The sequence below is a fragment of the Porites lutea genome, chromosome 1 (assembly GCF_958299795.1).
Source record: "Porites lutea chromosome 1, jaPorLute2.1, whole genome shotgun sequence".
NCBI classification, from domain to species: domain Eukaryota; kingdom Metazoa; phylum Cnidaria; class Anthozoa; order Scleractinia; family Poritidae; genus Porites; species Porites lutea.
Genome location: NC_133201.1, coordinates 12,974,608 through 12,989,227, shown reverse-complemented (window position 1 = coordinate 12,989,227; position 14,620 = coordinate 12,974,608). Strand labels below are relative to the sequence as shown.

At 36.9% G+C, this 14,620-nt stretch overlaps 2 protein-coding genes across 2 annotated transcripts in view; one reads left to right on the top strand and one right to left on the bottom strand.

The window, feature by feature from the left end:
• Positions 1-1,078: 1,078 nt before the first annotated feature.
• On the bottom strand, positions 1,079-13,013 carry LOC140945532 (AP-2 complex subunit mu-like). Its single transcript, XM_073394548.1, has 11 exons — positions 12,817-13,013; positions 10,733-10,998; positions 9,138-9,220; positions 7,722-7,857; positions 6,728-6,878; positions 6,296-6,347; positions 5,661-5,737; positions 5,352-5,487; positions 3,539-3,636; positions 2,942-3,053; positions 1,079-1,849 (listed from the first exon to the last, which is right to left on the bottom strand). Exons 1-11 carry the CDS (start codon positions 12,888-12,890, stop codon positions 1,715-1,717), a joined length of 1,320 nt encoding a protein of 439 aa, XP_073250649.1. The 5' UTR covers positions 12,891-13,013; the 3' UTR covers positions 1,079-1,714.
• Positions 13,014-13,131: 118 nt separating this feature from the next.
• LOC140945523 (nephrocystin-4-like) overlaps positions 13,132-14,620 on the top strand; it is a 50,551-nt gene continuing 49,062 nt past the window's right edge. Inside the window, exon 1 of the mRNA XM_073394539.1 lies at positions 13,132-13,322. Within this exon, the coding sequence (XP_073250640.1) occupies positions 13,155-13,322 (168 nt within the window). The 5' untranslated portion in view covers positions 13,132-13,154. The remainder of the gene's footprint in view (positions 13,323-14,620) is intronic.

The following is a 14,620-nucleotide window of genomic DNA, read 5'->3' as shown; positions in this document are numbered from 1 at the left end:
AGATGCTGGATAATCCAGACAAGATTTAAATGGATTTCTTGAGCACTCGCTGTGAACCAAAATCAAGTAATTGTACATCTGTAAGGTGTCTCAATGTGGGATGTTGTCACATTTCCTCGGTTGTCCTGACTGTCAGTGGGTAGGAAGAGTTCTCCACCAAATGAAGTTTAGCCGTGTGCCAGAGTAGAACTAAAACAATTTAGTGAATACGAGTGAGTTAAGTACGGGAAACGTTGTAGAGTATCTAAAATGTCTCCAAATCTGTTGTTTCCGGAAATTTTCCACTGAAACCACCCGGACAGTCGTGTTCCATTTACTCTCCCAACCGGCAATTTCCGGTCACTTTTCGAAAATGGTAAACCACTACCGAGTTCCTTTACCTAGTCTACTGCAGGTAGTTCCTTTCCCATAACTGTTGAGGAGGGGATTGAAACTTACAGGGCATCTTACAGCAGAAGTACAGTTTTACAAACAGAAGGCAGATCGATAATGTACACATTAGGACTTCCCAATACAGAGCCTTGAGGAAACCCATGTTGAACGGCAATGGAACTCGACAGTGAGCTTTTAGGCTTACGCAGCGCACTGGCAGAACTTTATAACAACACGGTGAGCCACGTGACTGACATCATCACCTCGTAAGTACCTCCTAAGACAAAAGGAATTCACGTCCACGTTATTTTTTCTACCATTTTGGGCATGTTATGATCGCATCGAGCTGTCTTAGTCCCCTTGATCTCAGATGGATATGCATTTTTTGGTAATGCAATGCCTGCTTTGCAGTCTGTTTATATCGTGGGTAGCCTGCAAACAGGCTCTCTGGTGACGGGTACTCATCTCACCCCAAACCTCCTCCAACCCAGCAAGTCCTTTGTTACGCCACTGGAGAAATTACATAACCACTTCTGTCGCTACACAAAATGGCCAAAATTTTGGTTGTTCCTGAAGACAATTAGGTATTTATACTTTTTTGTCATAACCCTTCTAGCTGGAAAATACTTTTGAGGTTAAAAAGTTAAACAAACAAGCCAACACTGGCCTTTTTTCTTCAAGTGAAGCAGGCAAAGACAGACGCAAATCACAGTACAAGGAAACATTTCTTTACTCATAGGAACGTCTCTATTCGCTATTGTGAGTACTGACTGATATGTGTAACTAGTATCTACATTTACACCAATTCATTACTGCAAGATTTAAGTGCCTCATTTTCTAATTTTTACGATAACATAACAAAAGAAATACGGTACTCAATCAAAACTGACGGCGACAAAACCTAGCAAGTTAATTTAAAGGTGCACTTATTAAAAGCTTTTTTAAATGTGAACAGTTATAGAAAATTGCCTTACATAGTGAAGAAACTTGTTTATTATTACTTTACTTGCATAGAAAGCTAGTTGTTTCTTTTAGTATTGAAGAAGTAAACTGACTAAAATACAGGAAATAAAGAATACAAAGTACCGGTACATGTAGTGTTAACGGTCATAAACATTCATCAGAGGGAAGTGTACTTTTTCTTTCTAAAAACAGTAAAAAACTATAAGGCAGGTATGCACCCCCTGCGAAAACTTTATTGATAATTTTCCTTGTGACCTTAGTAAATGAAGCTAATTGATTTGACAGCATTTACGGTAACTTGCATGCTTTAGCTTGAAAGGTGTATGAAGAAAGGAGGAAAGAGGCCGGTACAGCTCACAAGGCTATACAAATTATAGTTTTAACATCTGGTCTCATACAATCCCGATCTAGATATGTATCGCACCCATTTGATGGTATCATGATCGCTGTAGTTCAGTTTGGGTTCAAACACCTTCAGGTATCGCACCTTTAGACCTGAACAAGCAAATGGAACCTGAAACAAAAAAACAAGCAAAACGACTGATTGCTGCTGATAGAAAATGACCACAAGAAACAAAGAATCAAGAAAAAGGCACGTGCGGTCATACGATGAATCAGTTACTCATGGTTACGACATAATTTCCCTCCGATTTTCATTTACTCTTAGGGAAGGATAAAGTACTTATGATGGGATCAAATAATTTTGGGCGGGTATGAGTCATCATGAAAAAGGCCAGGCTACGGTTCTTGGCGCAGTAAAACATGACGTATATATTATACCAGTTTGCATCATTGCTTTTAATTATTATTATTATTATTCATTCAAAATATTTCCCCAATTCTGATTGGTTAAAAGCACACGCATACTTCACCATAACCAGTTACTGATGACCAAATTTGGAAGAATTTTGTGTTTAACGAGGAAATGACGTCAAAAGTGCAGCCTTCTACAGGTTAATGCACCGTTAACCGAGAAGAACTGGGGACGAGATTGAGTTGTTTTCGTTTTAAAAACTTAAATGGCGGACACTTCACTCGTTTTAAGAGTAAGAACTACAGCTGGAATTAGGCGAAATAATGGCTAAAAACATGGCAAAAACAGCAAGAAGACAACTCGGAGGGCGACATCTGCTATTTGGAGAATATTTGCGGAGCTGGACAAACCTAAACGTAAACTATCGAAGAAAAACTTAACATCGATGCAGGTAACCATAAGGTTGTTTTAGCTATGTTTTTAAACTAGGAATTATTTTGAGTGAATAATAAAACAATTATTGAATTCGGCTTTCGCATCAAGTGAAGAATTATGCAGATCTCGGAAGGGTGTTATCCGCCTCGGCCGATAACACCCTCCTCGATCTCCATAATTCTTCATAGGATACTCAGCCGCATTCATGAATTGTTAAATTAAACATGCTTTATTATCGAAGGCAGCCCAAGTTTGCTGTGTTTGATTCACACTATTGTGTAGATTCATGGCCTGAATACACATAATGGTACATTTGGGCTACCTTACCCTGTGATGATTTAAATGAAGAGCTGTATCATTCAAAACCCTAAAAAAAACTCTACCATTAAAACATAGTGTGAGTGATGATAGTGATACCTCAAAATTAAGGGAAATCGGAGGCCGTGCCCATTTCTTGTTATCCTTAGTGGTCATAAGATCGATCTCAGCACTGATCTGTGACTCCTTCATTCCACCCATTCTCTTTATTCTGAAACAGGTATAATGATTTGCTTGCTAAATAAAAGAAGAACTGTCTGGATACAACACTACATCACAACTGTGCATAAAGAAACTTATTGCTCACTGCAAGGACTTAAACGGCATTTATACAATTGATTAAGATGGAAAAGTAGATGCCTGAAAACCGTGGTGTCCACATCATGCAGATTACCATTTTTTTCTGTCACAGCACAACAACAATACTGTACAGCTTTTCTATAGGGTCGAGCCCATAAAGGGTGGTTGCAGAGTTTTTTTATTTGTTATCCCCCAAAATAATTCCACATGTCAAGTACACCTACAAAATATTAATAAAACGGTTTCATTTCCAGCCTGTTCACAGACCATCTATTTGCTTTTTCGGGTAATTCATGCTCAGTCTCTTCAAATTCCGTGAAAAAAGGAAAATCATCTGCAAAGGGGCTATTTCATAATTTTGATGGAGCGTCAAGTATGATATTAAGATACACTTACTTCCAAAGAATAGCATTTTCACTCGCTTTGTATTTAGCTTTTCCCTTCATACACACCACTTGAACACCAGCTGTAGTTGGAGGGGTAGGAATCTTGACCTAAGAATAGGACCAATTCAAAAAAGTTGTTAACAAGAAACCAACATTGTTCTTGTCTTGATTTCTTTCTTATCTTTCCCTCTCACTCGCATAAATTACACTGAACACAACCTGAATACAAGAATGCGCACAGAGTATGAATTAGTCAGGCTGGCTTCAATTATTCAAGGAACATGGAGTGAACAGCCTGTGAATACAACCATCTCTCCTCGCTCCTCAGGATGTTTAAATGTCCCTTGCGGCGAGGAGCAAAGAGAAACACCTGTATTCACAGGCTATGGAGTGAACAAATAAGCTCATATTACTTTTTAACTTATGAATACTCTATCTTGAGCTTTAGTCTGTAATAAAAAAATTGAGTGAAGTGACTTGTTCACTACAGCCTTTCCGCATCTCCTCACCTTCCAGACACATGACTATTGCAACATATTTTTTTTATGTTTAATAAATTAATATCTAAGAAAAGTAAAAGTAGAGAAAAAATACTCAGAAGGCAGAAATTGAACTTGCGTATTGATCTCAAGTGCTGGGGACTTTAGCACTCAGCCAAGCAAACTGAATGACAAAATGTCACCATCACTCGTATCCATTTGCAGGGTTTTCAATAAGATCTGGTGACTGGCAAAATTTGCCAGCTACATGTGTATTTCATGTTAACTGGCTGCCTCTTTTTCTTTGGAAATTACCCAAGTTTTAACAAAAAACACGATTTAAAACAGATACTGAAAAAACCAATGGTTCATAGCTATTGGCAAGAAGAAATAAATGAACAAAAAAAAAAAAGAAGAGTTTTTAGTGGTTTGAAATTATTAATGGGGCAACCAATTATAAATTTGTGCTGGGTTGTTGCCCCTCGGACAACCCAATCTGCTCAGGCATTTGTCCCTAAAGAAAAATAAATATTGTCTGTCTTCCTGCCTGTTGTCACACCATGATTCTCTGTGCAGTTGCAAAATACAAAATGTATGAGCCTCCTTTACTACTTTAATTTGGAATCCACAGACGAAGCTACAGCACAGTATAGGTGCAAGAATTAGAAAGCTTAAAAAAGAGTTTGTTGTCAGAGGTTTTAAAAGTCATGGGGGACTTTGTACATGTAGTTATGGGTGCAAGAAAGAACTGGGTGCGTGAGGACTGTGGCACGTCCCGTTCTTTTCATATGTTATTACTTCCAAGTGAGGATTACGTGATCGTGGCTACAATTTGTTGCAAAAGAAAATGCTATGTTTTGTAGTTATCACAGATGGCTTTCAAAAGATAAATCTGCATGTGGAGGCCAAACAGGCAACAACTGTTTTCGCCTTGAGGGATAAAAAAAAAACACATGAAACATAAGTGAGGTGTATTTTATTGTGAAACAAAACTGTCAATAAACTTGAGCTACCTCAGTGTTTTATTTTCTTGGATTTACTTAGGCTAAGAGGTTGACTTGGACAACCAAATCAAGTCTTGTGGTTGCCCAAGGGGCAACTGGACATAAAAAAAAAATTTCGAACCCTGAGTATTCATGTGCTGTCACTGGATAAAAAAGCCAAAATTTAATGATGTCTATGCTGTATTCAAAGTTTAACTTGTAATAATTTTGATACATTGCTATTGGAACACTTACAGCTAAAATATATTGAGAGGTAGAATTTATTCTTACACTCCTAATGTTGGTCTAGGTGAAAGTTACAGAAAACATGCACAATAGATTCTATGTATAAAAATAATACCTCTATTTTCTGTCCCAAAATTGACTGCTTAAAATTAGACTTGATCACCACTTTAACTTCCATCCGTGTCCTGCCTACTTCCCTTACCAATGGTATAACTCGGAATGGCAGACTTATATCCTTGGTAGTGCGATACCTGATGGCAAACAAAGTATGTTCATCCAACACATCCTCAAGTAATATTATTGCCTGGGCTGGGCGTAAGAATTGATGATATGATCTGTTTAATTTGGGTATACTCTGTCATAGTGCCTTGACTGTTGTAGATAAATTCTGTGTATTTTTAGTTAACAGTAAAACCGTCCTTACTTCATTAACTCAAATTCTCCATCGGGTGGTATAAAACTTATGGCACGTTCTGTTTCAAATTTGCTAAGCTTCACACACTGCAAAAAGGAAAAAAAAACAAAAAATGTAAAAAAAAAGGATATAAAGGATATCTTAAGAGCATACAAATAAAAACATTTAATCTTAACAGGAAAGTTAAAAACTTGTTAGAAGAAAAACAGTTTAAGTGACAGACACATCCAGGTGTTGTTTAACCTCTGCAATATATGTACAAAAAGATGCTCATGTGAAACAGGCACCCCACATGGGAGGACAGGGCTGTGCTCTAGCAGTGCCCAGAGGCTCCTGTCACCTTACTTTTGTCCTTGGAAAACTAGGAAATCTTAGTTTTGTCATAAAACTTGTATACTGGGCACCCTGGATTTCACAGGTTACAAGCACTTGGTTCCCTTTTGTTTTTCTTAGAGCACAACCTTGGAGGATATTATTCAACTACCAGAAGGCATGGATCAGCATTGCCAGTCCATCATGGATGGAAGGTCGGGCAATCACATGACCACCAATAGCATTACATGATAACCATAAATACAGGTGGGTAGACTGAGAAAATGAGGGTGCAGTCCATCAACCTTGAGTGAAGATAATAACAATGTTACCTGATGGAATGTGCAATCATCAATGGCAATTCCTGATTTGCTAGTAGTGTTTCTGAGACATTTGACAACAATTAATCATGAAGACAACACAATGAAATTTATTTAACAAATGTTACAAAATAATGGTTGAGAATCATACAATTAAAAATCAAAGCATATTGAATGACTGTTAGTCATTTTTTATGGTAGAAACGTTTACATTTCATTAAAAAAAACTGCTCTTATACAGCTAAATCAAAATTATTATTAGTGCAATCATTTGTTAAGGAAAGGACATCGTTCATGCCATTGTTTATTAACTAGCATTTTGTTCACTTCAGTTGTATGTACTACATTTTAAGGTTGTAAACACAACGGAACTTTAGGATTTAATTCAGATGAGGTTATTAAAAATGTTTTGATGACAAAAATCGCAGGTCAAGTGTCACTCACTTCTTTTGTGAGTCAATGGATGACTCAGATGTTCCACTTTTCTGTTTTTCAACCACCAGTTTGTCATTCATCCCAAATTTACATTCAGGCATCCCTGACAAAAAGCTCTTCATGACTACTCGGCCCGACACGTGAGCACTAAGAACCTGGCCTAAAATAACACGCAACATAAGAAACATCAATTTTTTTTTTTCTGAAGAAGAATTACTAATGAGCAATTTTGCTATTCAAATAGCCTAGCAAACCATTACAAAATAATTAATTAACCAGACTTGCATTGTAACATTTTTTTTGTTTCCTTTACATTTGAGCAAATGAGATTTCCTTTTAGTATTTACCAAATCAGTGAATAGCAATTTTCGCACGTTTTGGATATGCATGTAATCATACTGAATGTTGAATTTTGTTACTTTCTCTTGCTAAGAGTCTCAGTGTTAAACTTTGGTTTCACAAAGACATTAATATTTAATGGGCGTGTGTCGGGTCATGTGCAAGTGAGCAATGCCTAGTAACACTAAAAGAAAAGTAAAAATAGCTCCATAGGTCACTGTGTTATCAGTCTTGCTGTAGGAAAAATAATACTCAAGATTTTAAATGGAGCGATTGTAAGTTGTCATGAATTACTGGCACCTTAAAGGAATCAAATGTTGAGCCAAATACAATGTAATCTTGAGTCTCCGTACGTAAAATATCAAGGGTATGGTACTATTCCATAATAATATTGTAAGAAACAGTTGAACCTCCCTTAAGTGCTTTGGACCAGAAGAAGTGTCTGCTTGAGATAGTTGTCCACCAAATGGAGGTTACAGATGCAGTGGTTGCATGTGGCTAAGGTCAAGACTTACTGACTAGCTATAGGAGTTGATCATTATTAAGGGTTAGACTGCATTAAGTAATGCTAATCTGATCATTAAGATTTTTTTTTGAGAATTAATTGCATCTTAGTTTTTCTACGGTTTGTGTTTTCAGGAGGGGAGGGGAGGGTAGTACAAACCTTGTGGAGACATAAGCAGATTAACAGACTCCAGAACATCAAGAAAAAGTTCATTTCTCCTGTATTTGATACCCTCTCTACGCCATCCAATCTGTCCTGTGACCTGGCTTGTGATCTGTGCTTGCTCTTCCCGTGTCTAAATAAACCAGTATATATTATTTAAGGTGGCTCGATCCTGTATTTTTGTAGCGACACCTTCCATCTTTGAATCTCCTATACTTAAACAAATTGATCTTTACTGTAAAACCCATTATAACACATGTATTACACATAGACTAAACTTTCTTATGCTATAATTTTTTGTGGCAATGAATACGTGCGTGCGCATTACGTCATAGAGTGAAATTCAAAATGGTGACAAAAATGGCACAAATATGTGACCAACCAAAGGAATGTGAAGAATCTGGCAGAAAGCGCCTCTACATGTTCCGTAGCCACGCTACAAAATTGGTAACCGCACCTTACAGAATAGACTGCGTTCTCCTTCGTCGAACACAAATATTGTGAGGTCATTGTCACATGATATTTATTCTGATCGCCCAGAAAATAATATCATAATAAAGTAAAGTCTATGTGTAATACACGTGTTATAATGTTTTTACAATAAAGATCAATTTGCTTAAGTCTTAGAGATTCAAAGATGGAAGGTGTACCTGCAAAAATACTGGGTCGAGCCACCTTAACATGACATTTATTGTCTGATTTTATGTAATGTATCACATATGATGGAAAACAGGTTGAAGAAACAAGGTGCAGCTCAATAATACTGCCTTGGTATCAGAACTGACTGTTTGATCTAATTACTTAAATGACTGATAAGAAACATTCTGAATGAAATCCAAACCAAGAGATTCAAAATTTAATGTAGTGATAATGAAATGACTTGTGTGTCTCTTTCATGGAAGTTTTTTTTTATCATAGATAATTTACTTCTTGGATAGTTTGACAAAAATAGAACCTTTTTTAAGTTGCCTGAGTAAATTAGGGATGTATATTAACAATAATTTTTAATTTGGGTGCTATAACTACTGTTTCAAAAATCATGACAGTGGTTTCAGCAACCGTAGTAAGGACATTCATCCCAGTGTTTGGTCCTTCCTGTTGTTGTCATCATTAATTCACTGTCAACTTAGACCTCTGCTTTCTATGAGTGGCCTGCCCAGTCATAAAAACATAAACAAATGAACGAACAAACACACAAACAAACAAACATTACCTGGAAAAAGAATACAGTTAAGCAATTAAATGATAACATGTTAATTAATACTTGTTTAATGGGAACAATTTAGTGAGGTCGGTTGAAGAATCTTGAAGTGCACCAATCAAATCGAGGCCCTTATAAGTAGGTAATGGTCTTTAAATAACATTATCTCTTTTTTCTTTCATTCATATGTTTGGAAAGAAATATAGACTTGCCTGAGTCTTGATACCCTGCTGTGTAATAAATGTCTTCAAAATAGCAGTGTCTGTCTTCTGGGGATATCCATAATCAGCAATTTCTAAAATAAACCAAATTCAAAATTTAGCCATGTAGTAAATTAGAGTTGAAAGCACAACTGACTGCTGTTATTGCAGGGTAGTAAAGTAAAGTACAGTAAAACTTTATTTACACAGGATAGCCCATTCATCTCTAAGGCTGGTCTCCATAGAGGCCCTGTATCTTAAAAAAAATTAAATTACATCAAGAATTTTCATGAACTATTACATTTAAAAAGCCTTATAAAAATACAATACTAGAATTTAAGGACTACATTAAAAAGCCTAAAAATACAATACAAAATCACATTTAAAGCATAAAATAGTAATAAAATATCAAAGGTATGATAAAAAGAAATGTCTTGCTCGGCGGCAGAACGTTTGAATGTTTTCACTCTTCACAATGTTTAAAGGGAGATAGTTAAAAATTTTTGCGCCAGCAAAAAGAAAGGTCCTTTTCCCAAAATTTTGTTTAACGTTTGGTAGGGATAGCCTCATACTTTGCCTTGTGGAATGATTGTGAATGTTCGAAAATCTAGTAAAATATAATGAAAAGTAACTAGGAACTAATGAGTGAAGACAGAGAAAAACGAGTTTAGCCTTGTGGTAAGAGCGTCTGCTGGAAAGAGTGGGCTAGTGCAGCTGCTCTATTGCTTCAGATGAGCGAGAGCAACGTGTGATAATCGGTGCAGATCTATTCTGTAGGCGCTGTAGTCGATCTATATCTTGCTGTAGAAGGTTACTCCAGGCAATGTCACAGTAGTCAAATAATGGAAGAATTAAAGCTAGCATTATGCTAGCATTATGCAAGGCAAAGTATTTGCTTGACCAACATTGCAGGTATTACACTTTCCTTTGGGCAACCCACAGACCCTACTAGCCATTAATGTATTTCGTTGTATGCATCACTTGCCCTGTCAGATCTGAAAGTCTTACCACAATGCTGATTTCCCATTTTAAAAAAAAGTTTAGTACCTGCTTTTTGCACATAGTAGATGATCATTTCATTGGTAAAGAAATCACAAAAACAAACATATAGTAGAACCCTGATAACTTGGATAACTCAAATTGTTCCTTGCTAACTCTAACAAAATTTCCTTTCCCTTGTTAAAAATTTTACTGAAATATACCCTGATAACTCAAATTCTGGTTCTTGTAACTCCACTCAAATGCCATTTCATTGGTTCTTCTTGTTGAATGTTGTGTAGTTGGTAAAACCATTAAAACTAACACTACAGCAATTTGATTTTGATTGGTGCAAAGAACAGATCACGTTTTATTGTATAGAGCATAATCATTTTACCATTTCTCATGAAAAAAGTTAAATTTACACTATACTATACACAGAAAAATCAGTAACTATTAAGACGGCAAATTTGACATTCAGTTGACCCCAATAATAACTAGAATCCCCACTAACTCAACTGCTTTTCATTTCCCTTCAGAGTTCAAGTTAAAAGCATGAACAAGCTTCTATGTCTCTTATTAACTGTCCCTAGTGATAACTTAATTTCAGTAAAGTTTATGACACCTACCATCTAAGAGTTCATAAATCAGGACAAAGTTGTTCTTAACTCCTTCTTCAGTGACTTTTCCAAAATAAGATATCATAATCTCTACTGTGCGATTCAAGAACTCAAACACCATGGCAGCATTTACATTTTGCCTTGTCACAGCAGCAAGCCACACATTTCCTTGCCTTATATGAAAAAAGCTTGTTCGGGCAATGTTTGTGACAGGAGAGCGAACTTGACCTCTAGCGTGGATGACATTCACACGGAAGGCATCCACTGCATTTCGACTAAAAATAAACAGTGCAAGGAAAATGGGTGTCAGAAATGTTATCAAAAGACTTTATTGCACTTGATAAGTTCTCCTAACTTCCCCATACAAATCATAGTAAGTATACAATCAAGCATAAAGATGAAAAGACACAGCCTTAGCCTTTAATGACATGTACGTCAGTTCCTTCATGTAGAGTTTTTAGTGCTCCTCAATAGGTTTGTTTGTTTCTGCTGTGTTTGTCTTGTATTCTTCCTACTCTCACCTCAGGCCAAGGGAACCAATGCTCCCATGTCAGTGATACCTCACATTTTTTACCAAAACAACTATTATACTTCTATGGAGCAATGAATTACTTGCCAACAGGAGGGGATCAAACCCTGGGTCCCACGGAACTGGAATGGCATCAAGGATGGTGGTAGTGATCAGCTATCAAAAACATTTACTTAAGCCAAATACAAATTAATCAGAGTTTGCTTACAGCTAGGGAAGAAAATGTTTACTCTTTTGGAGAAGGAGATGTCGTATAGATGTATAGACAAAACAAGATATACAGTTGATTCTCAAGTGAAGATGAATTTAAAAATAATCCAGGACAGTCTCCAATAATAGAGTGCAGTGTATGAAATAATAGCGTACCCAATCAATGAAATCGATAATCAATGACAATCGATATCAATTACTCAATTGACATTGATAGTTGATGACCAATTGATGGCGAAGATTCATGTGGTTATCGATTGGTATCGATTTTCAATAACAATCGATATATAAATAAATGTATGTATGTATATATGTATTAATAATTGTATCGATTGGTATCAATTGGTTGTAGATTGACGGAATCAGCACATGAATATCACATCTTTGTATGCAGTAATTTTAAAAACATTTCATTTTAATGCTTTGACTGTTAACAGGAGAACAATACTCTCTCCTTTCTCTTCGCCCAGTCCACAGGTATTGGTTTTCCTTTGACAAATCAAAAGTTTGTTCCTGTTTTTGCCTCCCGTCCACACGTATCCCATGAAAAAGTTAACCAAACTGGGAAACACAAATGTTGGAAGTTTGAAAACGTTATCCAATGTTGAAAACTATTTAATACCTGTAGACATAGGCCAATACTGCAAACTGGTTGCAACGTGTCTTCACACAAAAATTCTGGTAACAGAAGTTGTACTTTGGCAAACCATGAGTTGTTACAAAATAATGAATAAAGCAGCAATACCTAGCCTGATACACACGTCACTGACATTCACCTCAAAATGGCAAAGATTATAGCCTTTGATGATGCACTTTATATTCAGTAAAGCCTCTTCCCGGACTGAATTCTTGTGTAGACATAATGACACGGAAAAGCAATGACAGGCGACCGGGTAATTTGAGTACATGTGCAAAGGGATATACTCTTTGCATTGAGAATTGTTTCACCAATTTCGTCCCCAGGGCTTCTAAAAATGGCGCATGATTGGACAGTTAGCGTGCGTGACGTCTGTTCAAGGTTGTTTGTGCCAATCGATAGCAATCAATGAACTGTTTACGTGTGGTTATCGATTGACCGATATCAATTGATACCAATTAACTAATTTTATCGAATAATCGATTGGTATTCCGATCATCGATTTCCATCGATTGGATACGCCGGGATTAAATACAGATTGTTAGAAGCTTTCTCCAGTTAATTATCACGACTAAATACAGAACGTTTATGTAGGTTTTGGCATCAGTGCTTGAGTTGAACACACTATTTTAATTTAAACAGAAATCGTCTTTTATATGATAGTGAGGAACAATGTTTTAAGAAAGTAATTTCTAAAATCTGAAAGTTCCATCTCACCCAATATCGTCCCGGTAAACTCGAGATATCAACACCTCGCCCTTATGATTGTACACGAAGAAACCTCCAATCATGATGAGAAACTCCGTCTAGCTGCAAAACAAATCTTCAATACTGGAATTCACCCTAACATAGAGTTCTCTGAAAGAAATTGTGTAGAAACTTTCACTAACTTCTCTCAAGCCGCCATTTTACTAGAGAAGGAAAGAGACACCCTGATAATACCATATTAGGAACTTCGCCATATTTGGGAACATTTCCAGTTTCCCCGTTTTTTCGCGGTCTGTTTGGAAGCGAGGTGGCGTTCCACCATTTTCAAATTGGCGCCATGGTTTGTTATGGCGGACGGGGGCGATGAGGAGGAAAACTGGCCAGAATTCTTCGAAAACAATCGTCTTATTCCAGTACATCCCAACAGAAGAAAGTCAGGATCTCAATCAAAGCCTAACGTTCCTTTTCGTCTGTTGTTTAAGTCTGTAGTTGGGGTTTCTATACCACAATCTCTTGTGAGTACTGCTGGTTATTTTTGTTATTTCAGCTGTTATTATTGTTCACTTGTTTATGAGCGAAGATTTTACCATATCAGTCTGTTGCTAAATATTCTCTCAATGAGGAACTGCATGAATTTATTATTTACGAAAGAAAACCAGAGTCACTTATGCATTATGAAAACTAATCGCAATATAATAACATACAGAGAGGGATAGATTTTTGACAATTAATGAATGAGGCTGAGTTTATTGTGTATTGGCCAAATCGAAGCTTCAACATCCCCCCCTGGCACCCCTCGGTCATTTGACTTTCTTGAAAATTATTGTTCAAATTGCCCCCTACCCGTGCCAAAATGCCGTTCAAATGCCCCACACTAGGGTCCATTGGGGTTTCTCTACCATAATCTCTTGTGAGTACGGCTGGTTATTTTTGTTAATTTCAGCTGTTATTATTGTTCACATGCTCAATAGCGAAGATTTTAACTGGTCCATTCAGGTGATCAAAGGCCCCCACCCGGGGAACATTTCACAGGCACATAAATGACAGAAGGACCGCAGAAACGCCTTCAGTTGTCGAACAAAATCACACTGTTGGCGTATTTGCTACGAACAAAAGTCTTGTGCAAAGCGGCAGAAATTGCTGCTACAAGGTCACTGAATGCTCAGCTTTTCTTGGTGTCATGCGACATATATGGCATTTCAATTAAAAAAATCCCACCTATTGAGATTACTACATCATGACCATGTCACTGACATGCATCATCGCTCACCTTATTAATTAACATACATGCGGCAGGTGAAAGTAATTGACCTCTGTTGAGTTTTTTCAGGGCTGAAAATAACGGCTGGTCAACGGACAATGTCCGGCCTGATCGCAGACTTGACCGGTCAAACTCCGGTCATGCCGGTCATTTTGGCTGGTCATTTTTGGATACGAACATTTTATTTTTCATACATTTGTCGCTGAATGCTCTATAACGCTGTAGTGATTTCTTTTTTCTTTGGCGTGTTTTGCTGCTTTGCAGTAAACCCTTCTAAGAAAAAGAATGCCGCAATAAATTAATTTTATGCCATCATGTCATAATGAAACGCAACAAAGTGAATAACAAACTGACTTTTGGAGGAGTAACACAACATTGCAGGTTGTACTGTACTTTCTGCTTTACTGTAATCAGTAATGTGACCTTCTTTGGGAATTTGACGGAATTCGGGCAGGTCGTCCTCTATTTCTCCTGGAATAATGTCAGTGCGTCAATTATTAATAACAATAATTTCTTTATGTCGAACAAGAATCTCGTTTGCGGACTCGATTC